The 25,068-nt window shown below is 50.4% G+C and overlaps 7 protein-coding genes across 7 annotated transcripts; 3 read left to right on the forward strand and 4 right to left on the reverse strand.

Annotated features, from left to right (window-relative positions):
* Positions 1-1,841: 1,841 nt before the first annotated feature.
* mdm12 (ERMES complex subunit MDM12) lies at positions 1,842-3,244 on the reverse strand (the record flags this gene model as incomplete). The annotated part of the gene is made up of 1 exon (XM_073741796.1): positions 1,842-3,244. The coding sequence occupies one exon, from the start codon at positions 3,242-3,244 to the stop codon at positions 1,934-1,936; it is 1,311 nt and encodes a 436-aa protein (XP_073601444.1). The 3' UTR covers positions 1,842-1,933.
* Positions 3,245-7,866: 4,622 nt separating this feature from the next.
* On the forward strand, positions 7,867-8,802 carry BDW70DRAFT_6799 (uncharacterized protein). The gene is made up of 2 exons (XM_073744565.1): positions 7,867-8,299; positions 8,374-8,802. Exons 1-2 carry the CDS (start codon positions 8,050-8,052, stop codon positions 8,631-8,633), a joined length of 510 nt encoding a protein of 169 aa, XP_073601445.1. The 5' UTR covers positions 7,867-8,049; the 3' UTR covers positions 8,634-8,802.
* Positions 8,803-11,867: 3,065 nt separating this feature from the next.
* On the reverse strand, positions 11,868-13,325 carry BDW70DRAFT_126372 (putative BAP31 domain protein). The gene is made up of 4 exons (XM_073735080.1): positions 13,075-13,325; positions 12,821-12,955; positions 12,667-12,770; positions 11,868-12,605 (listed from the first exon to the last, which is right to left on the reverse strand). Exons 1-4 carry the CDS (start codon positions 13,093-13,095, stop codon positions 12,221-12,223), a joined length of 645 nt encoding a protein of 214 aa, XP_073601446.1. The 5' UTR covers positions 13,096-13,325; the 3' UTR covers positions 11,868-12,220.
* A 135-nt stretch (positions 13,326-13,460) lies between these two features.
* dus3 (tRNA dihydrouridine synthase DUS3) lies at positions 13,461-15,849 on the reverse strand. Its single transcript, XM_073744578.1, has 3 exons — positions 15,637-15,849; positions 13,690-15,576; positions 13,461-13,634 (listed from the first exon to the last, which is right to left on the reverse strand). The coding sequence occupies exons 1-3, from the start codon at positions 15,810-15,812 to the stop codon at positions 13,553-13,555; spliced, it is 2,145 nt and encodes a 714-aa protein (XP_073601447.1). The 5' UTR covers positions 15,813-15,849; the 3' UTR covers positions 13,461-13,552.
* Positions 15,850-17,847: 1,998 nt separating this feature from the next.
* BDW70DRAFT_6832 (zinc-coordinating transcription factor SFP1) lies at positions 17,848-20,077 on the forward strand. Its single transcript, XM_073744579.1, has 3 exons — positions 17,848-18,574; positions 18,636-19,680; positions 19,734-20,077. Exons 1-3 carry the CDS (start codon positions 18,231-18,233, stop codon positions 20,046-20,048), a joined length of 1,704 nt encoding a protein of 567 aa, XP_073601448.1. The 5' UTR covers positions 17,848-18,230; the 3' UTR covers positions 20,049-20,077.
* A 949-nt stretch (positions 20,078-21,026) lies between these two features.
* On the reverse strand, positions 21,027-23,821 carry BDW70DRAFT_126376 (transcription initiation factor IIA large subunit). The gene is made up of 4 exons (XM_073735081.1): positions 23,264-23,821; positions 23,043-23,144; positions 21,625-22,700; positions 21,027-21,571 (listed from the first exon to the last, which is right to left on the reverse strand). Exons 1-4 carry the CDS (start codon positions 23,279-23,281, stop codon positions 21,532-21,534), a joined length of 1,236 nt encoding a protein of 411 aa, XP_073601449.1. The 5' UTR covers positions 23,282-23,821; the 3' UTR covers positions 21,027-21,531.
* BDW70DRAFT_6856 (glutathione S-transferase family protein) lies at positions 23,763-25,060 on the forward strand. Its single transcript, XM_073744580.1, has 4 exons — positions 23,763-23,889; positions 23,945-24,389; positions 24,456-24,781; positions 24,848-25,060. Exons 2-4 carry the CDS (start codon positions 24,048-24,050, stop codon positions 24,948-24,950), a joined length of 771 nt encoding a protein of 256 aa, XP_073601450.1. The 5' UTR covers positions 23,763-23,889; positions 23,945-24,047; the 3' UTR covers positions 24,951-25,060.
* Positions 25,061-25,068: the final 8 nt, after the last annotated feature.

Raw genomic sequence — 25,068 nt, forward strand, 5'->3', positions numbered from 1 at the left:
ATGACTCCAGGACATCGGTGGATTCACGGCGCTCAGCTCAGTATGGTTATGGTACCCGGAAGACAAGCGAAGCGGGCGGCGAGAACAGGACACGGCGTTTCTCCTTACTTCCACCTTCATTCTCACTGAAGGGCATTTCGTCCTCTAGCAGATCGCAAACGCCCGATGAGGAATCTAAAACCGACCGCTTCTCGGACAATCGTGTAAGTCAGCGCCCATCGACTGGGGCTATACGGACACGCGTCAGAGCTACCAGCTACGGAGCCCATGATACGATAGCCAGCGCAGCGACCGATGGCCCGTCAGATGATGTTATTGTCCACGATGAACCAGTCAACTATCAGGCTCGCATTGATCAGCAGTTCGCGGCTCTACATTCAAACAATAGCGAAACTTATCAGCCATCGCCATATGGTACAGTTTCAGCAGAGCAGGTTCACCAAAACGATAATGAACACTATTACCGCAATAACTACGCCAACCATTCAACACCTAATTACTATGACGAATACAACGGCATTCATGACAACGCGTCGGGGGCGTCCTTGCAGACTGGGCGTTCTTCGAATCGGCCAGGTGTCTTGCAGAAGAACCACAGGAGGTTCGCAGACGCTTACGAGAATGAGTCGCACCATTCTGGCAGCTCTGGAGCAGCCCGCAAAGTGATGGATTTCTTCCGTCGGCGAGCCAAGTCCAGAGTTGGGGACGAACGCTAGAGGGACCAGCTACTCTATATCTTGCTTTCATCTCATGTCTCCCCTTCTAAGTTTCTGCTCCGATCTGACTGGGTTCAACTTATAATTATGGCATGTGGCCAACGTGAGAAGACGCTGAAGACCGGCGCATCCGATCTTCATGACTATGCTGTTGCTTCTCGCGGCCAAGTATTCAAGAACACTGCGAAGACGTTGAACTTGGGTGAACAAAGCGCGTTTGAATTGACGCGTTTTGGAAGAGAAAGAAGTCGGCCATGCTCTATCTATGATACAGTGTTAAAGAGCAAAGAGGTTATTTGGATACCCCCGTGATACCCGCGCAACTTCTGTCCCCTTCTGCTGCATGTGGCCATCGGTTTGTCTTCTGTTGCACCAGCAGCCGTATTTCTTCTTGTATGGATATCTGCATCTAGCATGTCTGCGTTGATTTTGTGCAGGATAAACCCTTTTTTACTTATTCCCTTTGTTCAAGCTCTGATTCCTTTCTCTTATCTTCCTGTTTCTATAACCCTGACCGATTGTAAATTGACTCTTTGTCTATCTCCACGTCTGTATTGCCTATTCTTTCACCCTAGCATTTGCTTCTGCTTGAATACCTTGCAACTCTCTGTATCAAGGCGAGATGCCTTGCCCTGTCGTCCTCCCCGGCAAGGTGAGACCAACCACTCCCCATCATCCCCATACATCTTCATCTTCTCGTCCCTTTTTGAGGACCTATTTAAACGTAATATATTACGGATTCCGTTACATTTCTTCCCTATTTCTTTTCTTGTCGCCGCTTTAATGTGAGCGTAGATAGTCTATAGATTAGGTATACGGGTGCCAGAGTTGTGGGTAATAATTCACCTTACTAGTCACTCAAATATTCGTGCGCTTTTTCCTCGAGAATGGTGACATGAGTGGTAGCAGGTATATTAGGCTTCGTTCGCGTACTGTGTGAATGCAGTAAGCGCTGAGTAATGGTATGTAGTTCGATGAAGTAGTAAAAAGGCAGTAAGGATTTCAGATCGTGTTGGCTTCCTACAAGAGGTTTCAGAGACTTCAGCCCAGATCTGACACCAGAGAAAGATAACAATATTTACAGTAGTTAAAAGGAATAAGCGGGAGCACCGAAGTTGACGTGGATTAGGTAGATTGACAAGAAAGTACTCCGTTTATCCTCATTATCGAAGGTAGGTAGGTCATAAGTATATAGCATATGGTATCTGAGTGCATAACTAAATAAGAAATGTATAAAAACTTGGAAAAACAAGTTCCTCGTCGAAAATCCGACGGACCTGAGCCAGAATGAATCGCTCAACTTTGCCCACGTTTTTGAGGACTTGTTTTCCATCCTCTTTGCGGCCGATTTCGCTCTCGACTCGGATTTCTTGTAGAAGACTGAGGCCTTTTTGATGCGGGCTTGGATTGCCACCTCCACTGCTACCAGTAGATGGACCCGGGGTCTCCTGCTGGTCGGAATATGAGCTGGAGCCAACTAACGCTTCAGCGTCTTCGGGGGAAAGAAAACAGAAGTGAACGCGTTTGCGGATGTATGCTATGACCGCGACGCCGTCGAAGGTGATGCCGGTGACATTCAGTTTTAGCGGAAGGCCAACGAAGCTAGGCATCGGGTAGTCGAGGAGAATTTCGGCTGTTAGTGATAGGCGAATGTCACCGGCGTACTTCACATGGCAGAGTATTTGGAAGTCCTCAGGACGGCGTTCTCGCATGCGCGGCGGAGGCTGATTTTGCAGGAGCGGGTTTTCTGACGATGAGATTGGGTTGTCATTGTGCTCTGGATGCCCGTCGGGGTGAGATGATTTATTCGAGCCTGAGGGGTGCGTGCTTGCTGTCGAAGGGCGGGAGGCCGGGTTGCTGGAGTCAATGTCGACGTCGGTGCGGTGAAGCGGGGATGGCCGATTACCCGGTTTGTTGCCTTGTCCCATTGGCGACGGATCCGTCCAGTTGTTGGTGAAAGGAGTACCACCAGCGACAGCCGCGAGCGGAGTCTGCGTGCCCGAAAGACCTCCTAGTGACATAAGGTGGTAACCCAATGTCGAAGTTCCGCCGGGTATACCTGGGGTGCCCGCGCGGGGTAGGAAGTGTGGGTTCAAGTGGTCACCTAAGGCTATCGGCGAACGTAACGGCGACGAGGTATGCTGGCGAAAATCCTCATCGAAGGGGTCTCGAAGCGCATGCTGGCTAGTCACCGGTCTATCATCTCGGAAGGAAGTTTCATTGAGTTGGGACTGCGTTCTGTCCCACGGATTGTCGTGACTACGGTGCTGGAGCTCCTCCGAGATCTCCGACGCCGAGTCACCGTCCTCATCATCCTCGTAAAAGTCGGCAAATGGTTCGCAAAAGTCTTTGATCTCTAAGTCAGGGGCGACGGTCCCGAAGTCGAAAGAGTGAACCTGGACGGAGCGGATGAAGCGCGGGAGGGGCACCTGCTGGAATTTGTCGTGGATGAAAGAGCGGATTCGCTCGGCTAGAGCCTCGCCGTCCGGACCAGAGGTGGCGGTCCCCCAATTGACTTCGATGGACATCACATGTGGAGGTGGAAGGGAGTTGATTGACTGTTAAAGCAATTGACAAAAGGAAGGCCAGTATTGTCCGGTATATCACGTGATTGAGCAGGGGCCATCGAGCGATCCGACCAGGTGCCCTCAACAGCCTCAACTTTGAACTTGCATCATTCCGATTGACCCCAACGACAACAAAGATCGAGCCCCATTGCTGACTCGAGATATATTTCTGAACAGAGATTAGGGCCTTTAGCTGCCTTCTCTCTTGTTCTAGCAGTTCACTGCGTCTCTTTGATTTAGAACTGGGTTCACACCGCTTTAGGTTTACTTCCGAGCTTCTACCGACCCAGCATTCTGGCTCGCGCTGTGCGGCCTCAATCCTTGCCGCTCCTCTGTTTGACTCAGCAGAGCGTGCTCGACGGAACAAAGCCATGCTCTCCGTTGAATATTACGAATATTACCTGATCTAGCTGTCTCAAGTGGCTCAACGTGAGGAATCTAGAGATGCCGGGCTCGAGACTGATGCTATTTACATGGTCTTTTTAGCCACGAGATGTTCGCGACTGCGGTCCAAAGACCATACTAAACTCCAACACTCGAGCTCTTGAATCCGCCGCTGTAATTGGTGTTTTTGTCGTCTCCTGCACTTGGAAACGATGGGTCGTGTGGGTATGCGCGCACCCACTATAACCTTCGACTCCCCTTGATCCTGGCTTATATTTCATCAAACTGGCTCTTCTTAAGAGCAGCTTCCTCGCATTTCCATATCTGTGGAGCACAGGTGTGTCGGTACCGTCGCGTTACTTTCTTTCGGGCCTGAGATTCGTGATAGACCTCTTGGCGGCGAGGAAGCAGCGCCACATCCGGCAAGTTTCTTTGTGATGACACTCGCGAATTGGCCCTCGCTAACCCACAATCCCATCGTTGACTCGCTGGCCTTGTTTTCTGCGGCACGGACGTCGGGCATCTCCTGGCGATGCTCAGCGAATCAATCTCGTGTTACAGTTGCAGGATGCCAGATGTATCCTAAGAGACAATAATAAATTGCTCTATGCAGCAAAGCCTAACTTCCGAAGCGATAAAATGTCCTTTCACTTTGGCTGCACCCACACGCTTCCAAGAGCTACACTAGCATTTTCCCCTCCCGCGTCCCGGTTGGCCCTACGGAGTAGGATGCCTCGATCGCCACCGGATGACCCAAAGCATCCTCTCCGAACCCTTCTATGATTCGAGGGTTCGAATCAGATGACGAGAACTGCCTGCGGTGCTAATGCAAATCCCATGTACAGTGCTAATCATTGCTGACCGGAAAGGCGAAAATAACGGATACTAATATGTATCCCATCTCTGATTCGTTTCTGCGCACGCACGCCAGCTCCCTCCAAGGTACACGAAATCACGCACATTCGATGGGATGTGAAGCGGTTGGAGAGTGTTGTTTCCCCTCCACCAGCTATCGGCGTTGTTTCGTCCTTCATCAGTTCAAGCTATTACCTGAAGAGCGCTGATGACCTTCTCAAGACTGGAATTGGCAGCTAGCGGAGATATTCATGAAGAGCTTAGGCTATACTGCCTGTTGATAAGGTGGTGTGTGCATTATGTGCCATCTACGAGCCCGTCTGCATATATTCTCTTAGAAGCGGACAGGATTGGCCCGGGACGGGGACTCCTCCCTTTCTATCCTACAGTATACGCTTGCAAAACTTGGGTAATCTGGATGTAGAGAAGGCTACTGCCGCCGCGAGATTGTGGCTGTTCTGTCTTCCTCCTTCCCCGCTTCGTATACCGGAAACACGTCTTTAGATGGGAAATTAAAGTGAGGTTTGGCTGTACTAGAGGCCTTTTGTGATAGAACAACGGACAAGAAATGTCCAATCTGGCAAATATAGTTAAAGATTGTAGTATTGGCGGTGGCAGCAAAAAAAACATAAAAATCGCACTATCCAACAAACTCGAGATGAAATGACCACCAATTCAGAAAAATGACAAAGATAAAGGACACATAAATGTGTAGCAACAAATGCGACATAACAGTTAGAGGCGCATATAACTGGTCCCTTTCGCACATCCCTCCTTAAATCAGAGTTTCCACACAAAAACCAACGTCCATATAGCGGTCAAATCTTGCAAGGCTGCAAGCAAACTTGCCAGGGATCTGCTCTCCCGGATAACGCCGATGCCGATTATCCAAGGAGCGCTTTGATCATTCTCTTGCCCTGGGGATATGGTAACCGTTGCCATCCTGAAGATGCATGTTAGTGTATGAATGCACACAGTCTCGAACACGCGGGTCGGGTTCGGATCAAAATTGGTGGTGTCTTGGAGTTGCTAACTCTTCGACCGTCTACTCACGTTGGAAACTAGGTATCTCCTTGTCTAACCGCCATGCTGGGGGCAGTTGAAGCCGGATCGTACGCGGATTTGCTGGCGCACGCCCGTGCAAGATGTGCCTCGCTTGGCACAATAGACGACGTCTCCCTCTGGATGGGTGCAGCCGCAGTCGAATTTGTAGAAGTACTGAGAACACATGATGGCTGTTTTGCGTTGACTTTCTGATAGTGATGTTGTGGAGTCTTGATGATAGAATTGAAGTGCGCGATAATACTGGTCGCAGCGGAGAAGGAGGCTTGCGTTTGTTCTCTCTTTGCTTTGTTCTGGAAGCTGTTGAGCTGGATTGCTGATAGATTTTTGAGGATTTGACGGGTGGTGAGGGTCTTAAATAGTTCAGAGGACCGAGTTGGTGCAGTCCCAAGGCATAGAGCTGGACTCACTCGTTGACTGCGCCGCAACAACGCCTTCGATAGACACAACAAAAAGAAGCAACAGAAGTGGGTATGACAGTTAGTTGTAGAAGATTGAGTTGGAAGTCGAAGGAAAATATTAAAACATAAAAAATAAAATCAGTTGGGAAGAGCCGGGGACAAGACCGTGGACGAGGAGTTGAGGTAGATGAAAGTAACTACTGATGCAAGGTCTTCCGTCTCTGCCCTGTTGCCCCTTATTCCCCAAGCGACCTGAACGTCTAATATGCAGAAGCAGTTGGTGATTCAAAAGTTCATCACACCCGATGGGATCATCTCATCGAATTGTTCTATCCGCAAATTGAAGCTCGCCCAGACTACTCCATATGGCTCACTAACAGGAAGATTGGCCGGTTATGCGGATCATTTGTGCAGGTCAAGGCCATTCTGAGGTCTGTGCAAGACGGCATTCGTGCTTGGAAAGTAAATGGGGGCAAGGGCACTGGTCTGGTCAGCGGCAGGATTCCCGGGCCCATGCCCATAAGCTTCATTAAACCCAGGCTGCATCGTAAGAGGCTTGACATCATGTTGAAGACACTACACTGCACGGGCGAGGCAGTCACTCATGCAACCAGTGAAGAAAGAATTCGCAAAATGAGAAGAGACCAACACTCCCGTTATCGAATCAGTTTCCGTGCCGGGCCAACAGTTCTATCGTTCGAGGTCATGCCGCATTTCGGTTGCTGCCCCAAATTGCGCATCTGACGAACATCACGCAGCGCCAGGCAACGGACCAACCCTTCTTATTGTGACCTACAGCCCGTCATGACACCCTTAGTCGTCATGAGATCTTGGCATCCGGCGAGGTGGGTGATGGTGCAAGGGATACAAGCAACCCCCTGATACGGTCATATCAAATTCCGGGGCACCACCGCCAGGAGTTGACCCCATTCTTATTGTTAATCCACATGAGAGCCGCTCAATGCAGTGGCATTTGACTTGTGATCCACCTGCGCCGGTCAGGGGTACAACCGCAGTTCCTTGACGTTTCCGCGTTCCACATAGATATACAGAGCTAGGCGGCTTTCGGGTCCGTCCGCTGAGCCAGCGTCGTTGCCGGTCCCTTAGGGAGACGCCACGAAGGTGAAGAGATAAATCTGCAAGAATCACATTATTATCACAGCTGCTCAGAGTTGATTCTTTCTACTGACCAATGTATGAGGCAAGCAATACTTGACGCAGTTGGTGATACCTGCAAGCCTCATCCGCATCCCCACCTTTTCTCCTTTTCATTTCTTTCCCGGAGTGGATCTGGTGTTAGAGCCCCGAAGCCTTGACCATCACGGAAGGACCAGCACGAGCTATCTCGCAATGAGTAAATGAACGTCAACGAGATCCAGATTGCGCCGTAAGTGGGTGCTGGCACTGTTCATAGCTGCTAACTTAGGGTGTGATCCTTGGAGCGTTCTCGACCTATGGATTTCTCCGTTTTCTCCAAACGATGGGGCTAGCAGATGAAGAATGTCTGCTCAGAAAACAATAATGATCCCTCGGATCCAGGTACCGGCGCTACCTTAACCTCCAAGGCTCACTCGTACCTGGGCTGCCAGGCGGGAGCCGCGCCACTGACAGTAGCCGGGCGATACGGCGGGAAGAGTCGAGGCGCTAAAACAGCGACAACTGACAGGTTCAACTCCGGTGGCACAGCAACTGCGTAGCCGCCGTTGGATTGGAGCCATCGGGGAGGATAAATCTATAGGTGATCGCTGAATCTTCGAGATTGTCGCCCGCAGTGTCGAGAACGCCTTGCGGGTTTGTGCAGGAGCCTCTTGGCACGTGACCGAAGGGCTGTTCTTGTTAAGTTCGACCCTTTCCTTCTCACCATTCCCAGCAGCTGTCCGGGGTGCCAGCCTGTCATTCTGCCGATCGCTTCACGATATCGAGATCAGCACCTGGAAGGACAGATCTCTCAAAGCAATATCTCATCCTTTTGGATTCGTCTGCCTCGGTCACGGTCTGACCCCTTCTGCTTGTCGAGCGAAGGCGGGAAGACAGCCTCAGACGCCATCGAACAGGTTCTCTTAAATGGCTGGTCTACGGGGTAAGTCCTACTCGCATTACCTTTCAAAATACCTGGCCAATCTCCTGTATTGCACGCATGAGCCGAAAAATGAGATTGGCGATTGTCGACCTGCGAGAGCCTGCAACCAAGCGACGACTAAACAATATACCGGGGTCATGTGGCCTGGGCGGCGGACAGAAGAATGCGAAGAAAGGAGCCCGCTCATTCAGGGGTTACACCAAGCTCTATCCGGAAGACAACTACTCCACGCTCGTACGCTCAATCTAGATCAATAGTCAGGGCACGTTTCTTGGCTGCGCTTCCCGGTTGCTGATCATCCGAGGCAGGGTTTCGGGAGCGCGTCGGCCCAGGTGCTTGGGCTGATGTGAGGTCACAGAACGAGCATAACTCACCGGCGCCGAGATCCAATAGTAACACAGGGCAACCACCAGGCCTGCACGAACTGATACAGCGTCAGCACCATGACCATCCCGGTTCGTATGGGTGGGGTTTCCCTACGTGGTGGAAAGCGGATCTCCCAAAGCCAAGCCTGAGATTGGAACAGGGGGATGCGGAGAATGACGTTTGCGGGCTATTTGGTTCCTAATTTTACCGGTCTAAACATGTGAAATACGGAATACAGCGTGTTTGACCATTGATCCACCCTAGGGCATGGGATGAGCAGAGCGATGCTTGACCGAGGGCAATGGATTCCGTGCTTTCGATCGACATCTTTCGGTGACCCCTCTTGAACTTGACGACTCTTGGCTGTCTTTTTCTCGTCTATAAAGAGGGCGAGTCCGACCGACTCGAATCCTCCTTCACCAGCATCATCAAACCTCTTCCGAGAAAACCCATCTTCGCCCGTCTTGAACTTCTCAAAGTCCTCTTCTCGATTCAGACCTACCTCTTGCTTCCTGCTTAACCGCGAATAACCGAACATCATGTACACCTACACTCCCACTTCCAAGTTCCTCGTTCTGGCTCCTATTCAGTCTGCTCCGCTTGCTGCTACCAACGAGCAGACCGAGACAAACATCTCTTCGGTCCGTGAGCGTTCTGACAGCTCGTCGTCCACCAGCAGCAGCACGCGACTGAGTCGGGGTGCTGCTGCCCGCCTCCCGGCGGGATTCCTCTTCCTGGGCTACGACCACCCTACGGCCCTCAGTCCCGGCCTCTGAATAAGAAGCCTAGCGATGCTCTCCGCCTTGGAGTCTCGGATCGCGCTGGACACGATATCGTCATCTCTGAAGTCTTTGGTGGAAATTTTCTGATCTTCACGCCATGTTTTCTATGCCTGTTTGGCAATTACTGTATTCTTTGACCATGACGACTATGATACCACTACAGCTCGTTGGCCCGGAGCAATCAAGGGCCAAAGGGGGGGAAGCGAGGGGCATTGAAGGATAACTGCCAAGAGACAATTTGATACTTGCCAAGCTTTGTGCAATGGATAATCTGATAATTGCAGCTCTTGTTCCACAGCCAAGCAATGATAGTCTAGACCTCGCCCCTGATTACTATCTCGCGGAATGAACAATAAGAAGGGCTCCCTCTGCGAACATATCTGGCGTACAATGTAGACTCAACGTTGGAAGCAATCTTAGATCTGGTTACACTCGATTGCTGAAACTGGAAAGTAAGATTGTAGAACCAACCCGTGGGCTTTTCGCGTTCCAGAACCATCTTACCCGGTCAACCTTCCCCGGAGACGAGGATGCGAGATTGTGGGAAGACTAGGCGGGGCGAGACCCCCTAGAAGGACCCATAATCTCATCGCATCTTTTTAGCTTATCTGCCTGCATCCAACCTATTTTGCGCCGACTTGCCTGGATTGACACACCGATAGCCACAGTACGCGCCAATCACAGGCTCTTATCCACGCCAGTGCTCACCATTCAAAAAGCAATATGCGCCGATGCTGTTTCTACCCAGGCGGGAAACGTCACATACCTATCATTACCGAGCCCTCTTTTTAGCTCTTCCTGATGGCGTACGCAGGACGCTGTATCCGGGTTTGTGGCCAGCCCTCGGCGATGACAACCACTAGCGTGTCGTACGAGGATCTTGGCTTGTTCCTCTACAGGGAGGGTCATATGACCCCAGGCCATTGTTGCTTCTTTGCCATTTCTGTCGGTATAGTCCGTACATCCATCGATTACGGGTACCACATACCCTGTACAGCTAGGATCGCCCTTGGCTCGCTTGGCTTCCAAGGTCCTCCTTACCTTGCCCGTAATCTGATTTTACCTTACCTTACGCAGTACTCTGTACAGTTCATAGAATTCGCAATCCGCTGGAGACTCTGTGGTGCTTCCACGTCAGAGGGGAATGTTCTGACCGAGGACGAATTGTCATTAGCATGAGTGCAGATCAGTCATTCGTAAAGTCTCCAGCCGCGGTCCGACCGAGCTACCAAAGCATTGAGTAACCAAGCCTTTCTTGATCTGCCTTGGCACTTAGATACCCAAAATCTCGCTGGGGCTGTACACTGTAGCAATTCAGCTGACGCGAGGGTTCAGATTGCTTGCGAAATTTTGGGCCGCTCCTCTCTTACGCACTATCGTTCCCCTCAGCCCTCGTTACGAGTCCAGCCCCGCACGATAACACCTCACGACCATCCCCTCACCCCGCTCCGCAGACGCCCGCTTCCATTATCTCCGCATGCGTCTAAGCCAACAACTAGTCGTCTATCCCTAGTTCTCACCTCGGTGTTATCGTGGATAGCACATAATCATCACGCTGTCCTGCTCAAACACTCGTTGTCCAGCTCACCATGCATTCCTCCTGGCCGCATAGGCCACCACATTAATAATGCACTACCCGTTCTCTCTCCGCCCGCAGTAGCCCGCCACAAAGCGCATCCTCACCATATTTAAGCCCAAAGTGTTGGTGTGCTGCCGCGCGCCCATCACATTCACCCCTCCTACTATACCATCTTGGTTGAGAACTAACATAGACATAACTCTTCAAACCAAGCACGAACTACAATACGCACCGCGCCTTTGTTCCTACTCCGCCCCAAACCATGGCCACGACCAGGGTATTCCGCCTCCGCTCCGCAGTCTGCAGTCCCGCTCGTCTCCACCCCTCCGCCCCGTGACCAGTCGATGTTGATGGAAATTGCGACCGACGAACGACAACCGGCTCTGCGCAACTCAATGCTTTTCTCTTGCGTACGGACGCCAGCATCTTTATAGCCGCACCTGGTAGAACTATGTCTTCTGGTCGAGCGGACCATTGCGAACGGCATTGCGCTTCTCTGAATCAAGGACATCGCAATCTCTGGTTGATATACGGGAAAGGGTGTCCCGGGGCCCCGGTTCCCGGTACCTACCAGAATATATAATTACGACCGCGTGGCGCCAGATGGAGCTGATTCGGATGCTGTCTGAAATCAAACCTATTTCGAAGAGCAGCCTGGTTCACGAAGCTGCTGTGGATGTCCTGCTTGTCAGTAAGCAAGGTTTTACGGTGCGATGGCAATAAGTAGGTAATTAACCAGCTAGATCTAAGTTGAGTTTCATATCTTTGTAGAGTAGGATTGAACCCAGGCGAACGGCGTTATGGAATTCGCTATTCTACGCTGCCATCAATAAAGACGACCAAAATTGATGAGTCAACAATATTCACTGTTTGCCGAGGGGAATAAGTGATGCTATTTTGCTCTGTTCATGCAGACACAATTACGGGTATGTACCTTTTTACAGTCAAGACTGAAACTGCATCGGATCTATATAAGCAACTTGATAACACATTGTTGGGTCTACTGTATTTGAGCTTCAATACTACTAGGGTAGGCGTTTATGCTCAACAATACGACGCCACAAGATAGATCTGCGATAAATGATTGCACGTGATTGTTATCATACTGATTCATATGTCAAATGTTAAACGCTCCAAACCTGACATCAACGGAATGCGCACCCTAGCTGCGCACTCCCACACTCATCACAGTATAACAACAGAATATGTAGCAAGAAAACAAGTTTCCTAAGTCCGGCCACAGTAGGCTGATATGTACCTGCCGATAACAAATACCCGAAACGACCAGGGGGCTAGGCACCATCTGGCGCAGTCAAGTAAATTCACACTGGCAAGGGAACCCAAGCGTTATGCGTAGCAGCAGTTAATGCCGCCCGCTCACGTAAACTAGCGAGATGCCCCATGCTTGAAAAGGGATTCTGAAAGGGTCTAGATATCCTTCTTCTCCACCGAGTCATCGCTCTTGCCCGCGACTTGGTCACCCAGCTTGTGGTACTCCCGAGTCAGGCCCTCGCACTGCTTTTTCAGAGTCTCAATATCACGCTCTTTCTGCTGAAGCTCCTTCTTAAGACGTCCAATCTCGCCCATGTCGCCAGCCGCCGCAAGACGAGCCGAGTCCTTGCCGCCGGCCTGCTTGTTGCCCTCGAGAAGCTTGACACGGTCTTCAAGGCGGAGAGTTTCGAGGATCATGGTGTAGGTGCGGTTGAGAATGAGAGACAGGAAGAGAGTGAATCCGCAAAGGTACATGTTGCGCTGCGAGTAGAACTTGCGAGCTTGAACTTCCATGCGATCGGTACCGAGAGCGGCCCCTCTGCTAGCAAAAAAATTAGTGAATCCACTGGCAAGGGGCATTTGCCTGTTGACTAAGTACATACCCTACGTTACCTCCTTCTTTAGAAAAAGCAGACACCTCCAGCTGCACACGATAAACCCGGTTCACGCTGTCAATGAATAGAATGAGAATGAAGATAAAAGTTATCTAGGATCGTGTTAGCGGCAAGAACGAAGAATTATCCTGGAAGTCCATACCCTCAATCCATACTGTAATTTAGCTATTACCGGACTTTCGGAGATGAAAGTGAAAAGTTTGCGCTTGACAGTGAATGGAAGGGGCACAATCAGTCCCATGAACACTCCCATCTCAAGTACGAGAAGGCAAAAGACCTAGGGTCGAAAGTACGTTAGCTTTCAGGAAGCCCAGAGTCACAACTGGAGAAATGGGACAAAGCTCAGTGTGTTTGCTGGACAAGCAGAGCGAGCTGTCCCTGTCAGAAAATACGTACAAGACTGTAGTAGAGCGTCATTTTGCTTGGTTGTAACTCGGATTATATGGTGAGTTTTGTGTGCTGAGTGGTTTTGTTATTAGGCAGAAAGATGAGGGGCGTTCAGGAGGGTAAACAAAGTGTAACCGGCGAATGTCGGCTTCGGTTCTTCGAAGATTATAGAGTAGTAGGATCACTTGTCGAGTGGCTAACAGCAAGCGGCGATATTTGAAGTAAAAACCGTTCAGCTGGACGACGGAGCTGAGCTAGGTGGTCTCTTTTCAAGGTTAAATGAGAAGACGTCATAAAACTGTAGCTGGCCGTCGCAGTTACGCACGGAACACGGGTTAAAATTTTCCCGATAATTTACTTTCGGTAATATTACTTAACCGATCGTGGTTGGCTTGCTCTAACTTAGGGCTGTGTTCAAAATATCTATATGCTAAATCTTGTACTCCGTACGTTGAGACGGAGACAAACCCTCACTCTACTTTGGCTCTTAGCCCTCTGTATTGTAGGAATTGGACTTGTGCTTGGGCTCGAACTTGAAGTCCTTATGGGCTGGGCCAAGGAACATCTCACTGTACGTAAATTGATCAGCATCCGTAAAGTTAGTAAGTTAACGAGATGACTTACCTGATCTTGATCCAATCCCTATAATCATGGCTGCCCATCAAGGTTTCCAAATCATTCCTACCTCGCCAGTACGGAGGTCGGTCGTTTATCTTCGGGGGAAGATACTCAAGCAGTCCGATGGGCACGTAGCGGCACGCAAAGCTCAGCCATTCAAGCAGGAAGCGCCGGGTAATGCCAATACCATATTCGTCTGACCCCCAAGTCTCCATGCCGTACCTAGCAAACTTTTCGACGTACGCTAGCCGCTCAGAAGCTGATTTGTCGAGGTACTGGCCTGCTTGGATCTCCTCAAAGAGCCATGGCTTGATCAGCGCACCTCGACCTACCATGACGCTGTCGACCTTGGCATTCTTGATATGATCTTCATAGTCCGCATGCGAGTAGCAATCGCCGTTTCCTAGGAACCAAGTCTTTCCGCCATTTGGCCGCATCCGTTCTTCGGGCTCTCGAATGGTATCTGTGACCTCATCTGACTTCTCGTTGAGGCGCTTGATGAGCGCCGCAGTCTCAGAGATATATTCCCAGTTGGCCTCTCGTGTGTACCGCTGTTGCCGGCTACGACCGTGAAGCGTGATTGCTGCTACACCAGAAGGACCACAGTTGAGCATGCTGGCTTCGTGACCTCCCAGGATGAGACGCTCGACCAGCTTTTGTGCATTTGGAGTGTTATCCCTTGTACCCGTGCGGATTTTGACTGTGATTGGGATCTGTTCCGAGACAGCATTCATTCCGCGGAGCATTTTCTCCAGTTTCGAAGGAGCGTCAAGGAGCGCCGAGCCGGAACCTTCCCGGTAGAGAAGATCAATAGGGCACCCACAGTTCAGATCGATAACACGGAGATTTGGAGTAAGAGCTGACAGAACCTCGGTGGCCTTCATAACCCATCGGTACTTGTTTCCCGCTATCTGAGCGCCGAACTTCATATCTTTGGAGTTGTCATAGCCTTGTACTACGCTTGCGCGCGCAGAAACCGTTGGTGGCAAGGCTTCCGTTTCGTGTGCTCGCATCAAAGCCCACTCTGGCTTGTGGCCCTGGATTAACGGCATACTGAGAGCCATCTCAGAATAGGTGAGCTGCGCACCAAGTTCAACACAAAGTCTTCTGAATGGTAGGTTTCCTTGCGTAGTCAGAGGCGCCAGAGCCGGAGTCTCGGGCCCAAAGTACAGCCTTCTCTTCTCAGATGGCATAAACGGTGCCTCTGTATATGTCGCTCGGTTTTCTTCCTTCTTCTCCTTGTCTTCAGCAGTGTCAGGATGAGCATCCTTCTTTTGTTGCCCTCCATGGAAGTACTTTTCCAACTCCTTAGATGTCAGGTCTAGCCAATCGGAGTATGCATCAGCCCGAGGCGTCGCCCGCTGTCGTTTCGCAAGAGCTATTTTATCCGCTGGCGAAGTCGTATTCACGGTACCGTCCTCGGCTGCGGAGGGGAAAATCGGCTGGGCCTTCTTCTTGCGCTCCTCGTCCTCAACCAATACCAGCTCCTTTCGCCCGTCTTCAGTTTCTCGTTCAATAGAATGAGAGCCAACAAATCGACACTTCCAGCCCGCATCACATTTCCCCCGAGCGCTCCATACAGGACAGACGCCATTGAATATGTTAAGATCCTCCCGCTTATGCTCCTTCAAGTATGTTCGCAAGTCGTGTTCAAAACGACATTTATCGCCGAACGGGCATTCAACGGGTGAGAATTCCGGGCTGTATACCCTACTAGCACAGAGCCCTTTCGAATCCTGTGACCTGCCGAACGTTCGATTCTTATTCTGTCCAGTGGTCTTCTTCTTCTTTCCTTTCTTCTCGTCTTCACGGTCTTTGTAGGCGGCGGCTTCGGCGGCATCGTCCGTGCTTGAGACTGCGGCTTGGGCCTGTTGGGGCTTGGGGATGAGAAACCTAATGGTAAATCAGTCAGCGCACGAGCGTAAGCGCAAAGATTCCACTAGAACTGCATACTCTGCCTTAATCGGTGCCACACCCTTTTGTCTCGGGGGAGCCTGTCCATTTTGCTGGTCTGAGGCAGGTTCCTCCAATCTAACCTTCTTCAACGGCGGCTCTCCGGTTGAATCGGTGCCATTCGATAGGTCCTGCTTGGGCACCTCGACATCGAGATTTTGAGCTGTACCCTCCATTATTCTAAGTGACAGATCTGCTGAGGACCGGTCCCCTATAGGATCAAAAAATTTAAGTTCGATGGGGTAGCAGATTAGGAGGTAGATTTCGGCCTCGCATTGCGGACAATTTTTGAAGACCCGCCGCGGAGTAGCCCAAGATTTGTTTTGTTTGCATCCTTAGATGTGGCGTTGGTGGTGGCGGTGTCGGTATGGCTATGGGTCGGCAGCTGATGGGTCGGCGTAATCCGTGTATAGAGCCACTACGTATTGTCAATTTGTCAAGGTTGTGTGCTCAAAAGCGTTACTCTGAGTATTGATAGAAGGGACGGAATTCATGGATCAGTAATTCGACTATGGTAGTGTCAATTGGCCGCTGCCGCTGTCCACCTAACAGGGCGTGCACGCCCACGGGGCACGCCAAGGCGTAATCTTATGATTCTGGTATAGTTCTAGCGTCAAGCCAAGAGCCAATATACTCTTCCCCGTCAACCTTTATCGGCCGGTTTGGTACGATTGTACGGCTAATCTCATTCCCATTCTGTATTCGCGACAACGCCAGGCTGCCGGTATCTTTCGAGTCTAACACAGGGGTCCTTTGGCTTGCACTTAAGTCCCACTGAGTTTGGCGATCCCTAGTCCCAGAGCTACAAAGTAGCAGAACTGAGGGCCCGATTCCATACTATCCATGAGGACGCGTGGTCAATACGGAGTGGTCACCATTCACCGTTTCACGAGGAGTGATGCGTTAGGTAGTCTGTAGATCAATGGAGGGTCGCTCCATTGGAGAGTTCAGTAGTCACGCACCTCGCACCGAGCCCCATCCCGCACGCTTGGATCGTGTCAGCTTGACTGGATTGATTTTCCAAGGTCGCTGTCCATCAGCCCCTGGCAGAAGAACGTTGTAACCTCGTTGCGTGCACTCTACTGAATAACCGAATATTGCATCGCCAAATATTGGCGAAGCTCGGCATACGATGATAGCTTGAATTTAAGGATTCAGAGGCCACGAGCACCATGGGACGAGCCCAGCCAAAATAACATTAACCGTAATCGACTCGAATCCTATCTTTGAACGGCAAGGGCAGAAAGCCTGAGATAATTACAGCTTGGGCTTCACAAGGGTACCTAAAGGTACCTGAGGTAACTAACCGGAGACGAGGAGCATGGCTTCACTGCACAGTAGCCGGCAAAAGAGCCAAGAATTTGGAAGGACGCCTTGCTTGCCCCTCTACTACCAATAACCCGATGGTATCTCGATAAGCCCGGGGGGTAACAGTACGGCAGCAGATACAGTGGAGGTGAAGAATGCAGGTCGGTTCAACGCTTCTTCAACCCCTATCAAAGGTCGGTTCTTCCCGCCTGGTTGGTTACTTCCAAACTTCCCAATTGACAGTCACCACAGCAATCAATAATAATGTCCATGAAGGGAACTCAAAAATTGGGCGGTCAACTAGCCCGGGGCCTGCTCTGTAAACTCAGTGGTTACTGGGCTGGTGCGGGAAAGTGTATGAAACGCCGAGTACTCGTTACCTAATACCTAAGGGCATTCTGGAAGCACACTAGAGGCCCTTAGGCCGATGGATGACTCCACCTTTAGGTTCACTATACATCATTACATAGAGTTCACGTCTACTGTACGTAATCTCCTCAGAGCCCAGAGACGCAGGTAGCTTCCGGGACAGTTCTATCCTGTATGCTAGGAAGCCTTGAGATCTGATACTCAGGGAAGTGACTCACAGCATCCAAGTCCGCTCGCAGCGAATCGAGGCACTGTGAAGCTATCCAGGTGAGCGGTGGATGCTGGTGAATGGTAATACGGGCGTATTGGGCGAATCAACTAGCGCCGGCTCCTCTTAGCGTTTCGAGTCGACTTCAACCATAATAATAATTTCCGTTGGCAACCACCACCTTCGTACCTTCTCTTCGCTTTACTTTTGTCGTTGAAGTCCGGTGACTATAGGCACGACTTTATTAGCCCGTCTTCACCGTCTTCACCGTTTTCGCCGGCGCTATTCCGCCTCGTCTATTTTCCGGGATCCGTCATAGAGACTGGAGGGGTGATTTGATACGTCCCGCCACTCCCGAATTCGTCACTGCAAGCGGGACAGTTTCCGAGGTGGACTTTCGCGCGTGCTCTTGATGAGACATTGAACCCTCTCATCTTCTGCTCCTCTGACCTTCCTCTCCCTTCCGACTATTATTATCTTCCCTTGAACTGGTCTCCAAGTGCTCGTCGCAAGCTCGCTCCGGCTCTGGTTGGCTTGCTGTCGCGCGGATCGGTCAGTAGAAGGACTTAACCTATCGTGGCTTGTCCCATAACACCACTCTCCTTCATTGCGCCTAAACAGACAACATCGAATCTCCCTGCTCTCCATATTCACTTAACTCATCAATCTTACGTTCCTTCGATTCTGGCCTTCTGACAGACAAGATAACATGATGAATACAACCACGCCGATCGACATCGCCACTCGGCAGACCTCGGTCTCGCCGCCGGGACAGCAGGCTTCGAACCTCACATCAGCTCTTCAAAAAGCCGGTAACACTGAGCGCACAGGCAGTATATCTCATGCCAACGGTGTACCGATCAGTATGTTCAAGGCATCTGCGCCTCGTAAAGACTCGATCGGGGCGGCTTCGACACAATGGGGAAATGGTACTAAACCTATCTCAATGTCCGGCTCAAACCGGAATCAACAACGCCGTGAGTCGTTAGCAGGAAGCTTGGTGGGCGGTATGAGCTGGGGTGGTGTCTCTGTTGGCAGCTGGATTCGCGATGAGTAAGTTGGTGTCTTCATACGTCGGTGCCCATGACCGCATGCTGACTTGGATTGACTGCAGCATCATCATGGCCGGCACCTCTCCTTTCACTACTTTCCAGTCACCTTCCTTCCATTCGTCTTCTTATCTGCCCAAACTCGAAGCGAACTTCATGCGTGACTTTTCCTGCTGCGGTGTGACTCTGCCTACCCTTCATGACTTGTTACAACACTATGAAGAAGCGCACGCCACGAAATCAGGTCACCGGCCGAGCCAGACCGATAATCGCGCCGCTCTCGCGGCTGCGGCCATTGCACAGCAAAATCAACAGAACAATAACCAGAACCGAGGTTTACAGCCAGACAGGGCGTTCGACATGCAACGGAAGATGAACCAGTCCCACACTCCACAGCAGCATTCCGACATGGACACTATTGACGATATGGAATTGGATGATGCAATGGACGATACCGATGCGTCATCCCAGTTCTTCACGCCGCAATCTCGGGATCCGACTCAAGGAGGATTTGGAACCCCGAATCGTGGAGTGCCTAATTTGAATTTATCCATGCTCCCAAGCCACCAGGGCTTTAAGAGTTCTCAACCGGGAACCCCAGTTGCAACCGGCCTTCCGCTCTCATTGCAGAATAACCCCACTGTTTCTTCTGTCAATACTCCGACTCTGATGCCGAACCCCCTTCAGAACTCACAGTTCCGCGGCACACCCGACTCCTCGACTCCAGGAACGCCTGCGGAGCTAGACGACAGCATGATCGGTCCATTTGGAGAATTATCTATGCAGAATGCAATGATGCAGGGCCAGCCGCAATTCTCGAGATTCACCGGAAATAATGATATGGTGGATCTGTGTATCGATGAGCCTGCCAAACGACTCTTCAGCCCCACTGGCGGAATAAACCAGTCTAACGCCCATTTCAAGCTCAGTGGAGCGCAGTACGGTCCCAACAGTGACATTGCTAGGCGGATACGCGAGCAGCAACTACTGGCAGGCGTTCCTGACACCACTTCTATCCTTCCGAACGAAGAGCCTAAACCTTACCGGTGTCCAGTCATCGGATGTGAGAAGGCGTACAAGAATCAGAATGGATTGAAGTATCATAAAGCTGTGAGTTGTCTCCAACAGATATGGTACTGCAATGTCACTAACTACTTATTTAGCATGGTCACAACAACCAGCAGTTACATGACAATGCAGATGGCACCTTCTCGATTGTCAATCCCGAAACATCCGCTCCTTACCCAGGAACTCTCGGCATGGAAAAAGAGAAACCATACCGCTGCGAAGTCTGTGGCAAGCGCTACAAGAACTTGAACGGCCTCAAATATCACAAGTCGCACTCGCCTCCTTGCAACCCTGATTTCCAGCTTGCTGCCGCGCGTAGTCTCAACTATGGCGGTGGAGTCATGCAGGGACAAAACATCAATGTTGCCGGGGCGGGCTTACCTGGCATTGGCGAAGAAGGTCTTTTATAGACTCCATTTTCGAGTCCCAACTTTTTGCCTGCCCTTACCGTTTCGATTATATGAATATCTACGGCCTAATTGCGCGACAATACGATTTAATGACCGGTTTGGTGGTTTGGAGTTTATTTGGTATGATTGCCGTCAAGAGTGGTTCATAACGAAGTGGCTCTCTGGGTCTGACGATACCCTTAAACGACTTTCGAGACCTTTCACGGCTTTTCGGTGCTTCTAGAACAGACCAGTCTGATTCTATCATTCGTCTTCCATCATACTTTTGCCCTCTTCTTTTTTTCAGCTTTCTTTTTTCTTGCGTTCTCGCGCTGCCTTGCTGTTCTTCGCTCCTGGCTTCTGCGGATTTCCAGATGACATATGATTCGGTTCTTTTCTTACCATCTACACTTCTTTCAATGTTCATTGAAGAACCGGCATTGAAGAACCGGCCGAAGGCGAGAGAACGACGGGATAGATGAGTTTAGGTTAGGTTGGGTTGTGTTTTTTGGGCCACCTACCTAGGTCTGGTGTTCTCGCTACACTTGTCTCCTGGCGAACGACTAAATGGTTTTCCCGTCGGCGCTGTTTGCGATTAGACACTTTTGTGACTCACCTTGGCTTTGCTTCGATCTCTGTTTGGTATGGCTATTCCGCATTCTCGTGCCTCTCTTAACTTTACACGGTGTATTGGAGATCTAGTTTTGTTTACTTGTCTGTGTTTGACCCTGTTTGATAACCTGGCGTTTTAATTTTCTGATAGAAATATTGCTATTACCATCTGAGTTCCCAACCCTCTTACAGGGTTTTTCTTACCATGCTCTGGTTGGTGCGGATGTTAGAGACAGGAAAAGTTTTCAGAGAAAAAAAAAGTTGAGATTCGCCTGCTTCATTAAAGACCTTCCAAGACTTTGCTCGTACCAGGATACGGACTACGGATTCCGGTGTTGGAGACGGTGCACTACATGATTTGGTAGGACCTTGTTTCCAATTAATTTCCGTCGCTCAGCATGGCTTATACATACAGTAACGATACGCAAACTTTGCCCGTTGAGACATTGAACTGTTTAGTTTAGTTTGGTAGATACTTCTAGTACACAAGCCATGGGAAGAGAACCACCGTCCGCCTGCACAAGCGCCATTCACCAAACCAGTCAGGAGAAAACATGATCCCTCCGGTCGGCAAGATAACGAACCAGTAAGGAATCAAAGCGAACGGCCAAGATGGGAACATTTGGTTTGCTGTGGATATATGGGGTTGATGTTTCGTTTCATTTTCGTAAAAAAGTAAAGCAAGATTCACTGAGCGAAGCGACGCCCAATAATTGCTCCGATCGTTTAGGTTACTGTTGAGTATATGACCGGTTGCTTTTGGTTTGGAGGAAGAAGCGGCAAACAAACTGGTAGGGGATTTTACAAGTCCAGGAGGGTATGGGCAAGGAAAATGAGGAATGAAAAAAGTAAAAAAATTGGGGAAACCGTGACTTGAAGAAGGGCATAACATTTACCATTCAAACTCGCCCTGGCCTTTGTGGAAGACGTATCTGGTGAAAGTTAATGGAAGTTTGGGCCAATAGATAGAAGGATTTAAACGTACTCTTTGCCTCCTGTGGTCAAAATACCATCCTTCAAAGTGCATTTCCACTTGTTCTTGACACGTTGGACCTTGTCGTACGTGCAAAGCATGACTTGTCCGACGGCGTCATCATCCTCGTCATCTTGAGCAACCAGGTCGTCAGGATCATCAAGGTCAGAATTAATGGCGTCCTCATCGTCTTCTTCCTTTGTGTCATCGCCCCCTGGGCCGTCAAACTGAGCTTTCGACCCCGACGAACCAGCAGAGGCGAAACGCGGAGCCTTCGGCTGGGATTCGCGCTCATCCAGAGGAACCATCAGACCGCCTCCTTCAAGCCGGAGCATTTGTTGCTTAAGATGATTTCGAAGCGCTCTGTCGCCCTCTCCGTCCTGAGCAGCCTCACGACTCCGCGTGACTTCTGCCTTCCATTCGAATAACGCATCGCTAGCGGTACCGTCGGTTTGGGCATTGCTTACAGACGGGTGTGATACAGGGTGGTAGCCTGTTTCTTGCTTGATTTGAGGGTTTTGACCATTCGGCATCTGTTGCATCTGTTGCATCTGCTGCATCTGCTGCATGCTAGAAGGGCGCGGTAATCCCATAGGTGATTGTGACTGTGCCTGCATCTGACTGACCGAGTTGGCGGCCGCTGCGCCATACCTCTGCTGAATCAAGTTGGTTGCGCGTTCGCGCGCTGACTGCGCATTCGGCGGGACAGCCATCATATGGCTCATGGGAGGTAACGCAGGATGGCCATTGACACCCGGTTCTATCTTTATTTGTGGCGAGTGTCCCATGGGGTGGCCGCCATTAGCTCCGACTGGAGTTTGAGCCTGAAGGGGCGGCCCGTTGTGAGGCATAGACTGTGGATGCGACACATGTGGATTTTGTAGTTGTGGGTGCGGAGTATGTGACAGTTGGGCTGGAATGTGTTGCTGCTGATGCACGGAGGCTTGAGGAGGGCGGGGAGCGTTCGACGGAACCGTCGCAGTAGGGGGAAGTACCTGTTGGTTCTGGGGTTGAGCTGGTGCTTGTGGGGGAGCAGGATCCCATGGGAAATGGGCGACGCCCAGAGAGGAGAGTTTCTTCTGCCAGCTCTGCTAGGATATTAGCGACCACAGAAGATGCGACGATTTAAAAAAAGTAATGGAAGCAAAGTGAGTAACAGGAGTGACGACGATGGTGCACGAGAATCTGTGTCAAAAACGGGGGAGATGCGAGATTAGTAGTTGGAACGGAGGGGAAGCAGACGCGCTGAGGAAGGTGGCTTGGCGGCCTGAGGCGCATATAAAAAGAGGTTCTTAAGCAGGCGCTTCCCCAGCACCAACACCGCCTCCCGCACCTCTCGGCCTCCCCCCGCTTTCGCCCAGATCTGGCCCCATCAGGGGATATTCATCGGTTTGAACAGGAAAAGAAAAAAAAAAAAAAAAGTTATTTACCTTTCTCAAGTCTGAAAGGGTCTGCTGGTCGACGCCGCTTTCCTCGAAATCCACCTGCGATGCATCGCACACCTCTTGGATGACACGCTCGAATACCGTGCCCTGCGAGATGCCCTGGTTTAGCACACATCTTTGCAACAGCAAGAACGGAGAGATATCGACAAAAAGCGTTCGATACCTCGTGCTGAGGTAAGGTCAGGCCGTGTTAATATGGCACTCACCACCAGTTGGTTCGACATGATGACTCCTCCAAGGGGGAGTTATGGCTGCTTATTGTCGGGTCAAGGGACAGCAGGAAGGTCTGTAAATTGTTTTCTTCGCTCACTCTCTAACGAAAAAGGTAAAAGAAAGCCAAATGCAAGCTTAGAAATTTATGAGATGGTTGTTGCTCGATTTATTGCCAAAATAGCTCCTCGTCGCAGCGGTCGACGATACGGGCTTGCGAGATTGCGGCGGCTGACTCCCCAAACGATCACTATATCTTATCTCCAGGACTAGTTCTCTTTCGTAGATAGTGACAACCCCGGCAGAGCAAGGTGGTTCTCACAAGATATATAATACCTAAAGGGTAATCCGGTGGCAGGAAGCAAAGGAAACGGACGATAATAGGGCGAGGTGTTGGTAAGGCGAAGTCGTCGTTGCCGGGCGAAATCCGCGTCTCCCTCAGTCGGATGACTCAGCATTTAGCGCCACTTTGTTATAAATACTCGACGCCCGCCTTCAGTTAATTCGCTTTGTGAAGAGCGCATATCGAAGCTATTAGAACCTCAATATTTCACCTCAATGAGCTCACTCAGAGTTTCACTTAGAAACTACTTAGAACTAAGCTAACTAAAATTTTCCCAAAGTAAGTTATTTGTCTTGTTTCAATTTGAATTGTGGCTTACTGGGGGCCAAAAAAGGCGCGTCCGGCGGTTTTCCAATAACCATTCCCATTTGCCTATAAATACTTTAACTAAAGTAAATTCCCGTATCCTAGCTCTCTGTTGTAATCTAAGTCCAGATATGTTGAACCTCACTCTCTACCGCGGCTGGCTCGAACCAAACCGCTACGTCTGGTCCCCCTTTGTAGTCAAACTCGAAGCCAGGCTACGCTTCGCCGGGGTTCCATATAAAACAGCCTCCGGGTCTGTCAAAACAGCACCGAAAGGCAAAATCCCCTATATCGAAATCACCGATGGCGATGCTGGCAGCACCCCAGCTAGCATTGGTGATTCAACCCTCATCATCAAGCATCTGATTGAGCGTGGAATTCTCCAAGATTTAAACGCTGGCTTATCGCGTTCAGATCGAGCACACGATCTAGCCGCTCGTGCTTTACTGGAGGATAAGTTGTATTTCTATAATGTATTCCTGGCTCTCACCAGTCATATGCTACGGGATGTAGGTGTCTGGCTAATGATTTCCCAATAGACCCGCGAAAGATGGACAGAAAACTACTACACCATGCGCGACCACGTTCTCAACGCTATCCCCTACCCGATTAGAGTACTCGTTGGTTTGATCATATACCGCTCAACCGTGCAGACTCTACATGGCCAAGGAACGGGGCGCTATTCGGCAGACGAAATCGAGAAATTCCGCGAGGAGGCTTGGGGAGCCGTGAATGACTTACTCGTCGCGTCCAAGGTGAAGGCGCAGGGCCGTGCTGGTCCGTTCTGGGTGCTAGGTGGCGAAACGCCCACTGAGGCTGACGCGACAGTGTTTGGGTTTGTGGTTTCGGCTCTAATATGCGAAGCGTATGTTGCGGTTCTTCTTGGCCTGATGGAGGAGTTGAATTGCCATTGACTGACTTGATGTTTTAGTGGACCAAAGACGAAGGAGTTGGTGATGGGACTGCCTGTGACGAGGGAGTATGCCAGGAGGATTCATGACACCTATTTTCCGGATTATGAGTGGATTGAGTAAACTGCAGGGCTGCCTCGTTGAACGATTTCCAGCGTCTACAGTAGAAGGGAACGAGATCAATCGATGATGCGAGGTGAATTAGGAATTTTAGAATGCAATATACGTCAACCTAAATACA

This window comes from Aspergillus foveolatus (assembly GCF_047715535.1).
Source record: "Aspergillus foveolatus strain CBS 279.81 unplaced genomic scaffold BDW70scaffold_1, whole genome shotgun sequence".
Taxonomy (NCBI): domain Eukaryota; kingdom Fungi; phylum Ascomycota; class Eurotiomycetes; order Eurotiales; family Aspergillaceae; genus Aspergillus; species Aspergillus foveolatus.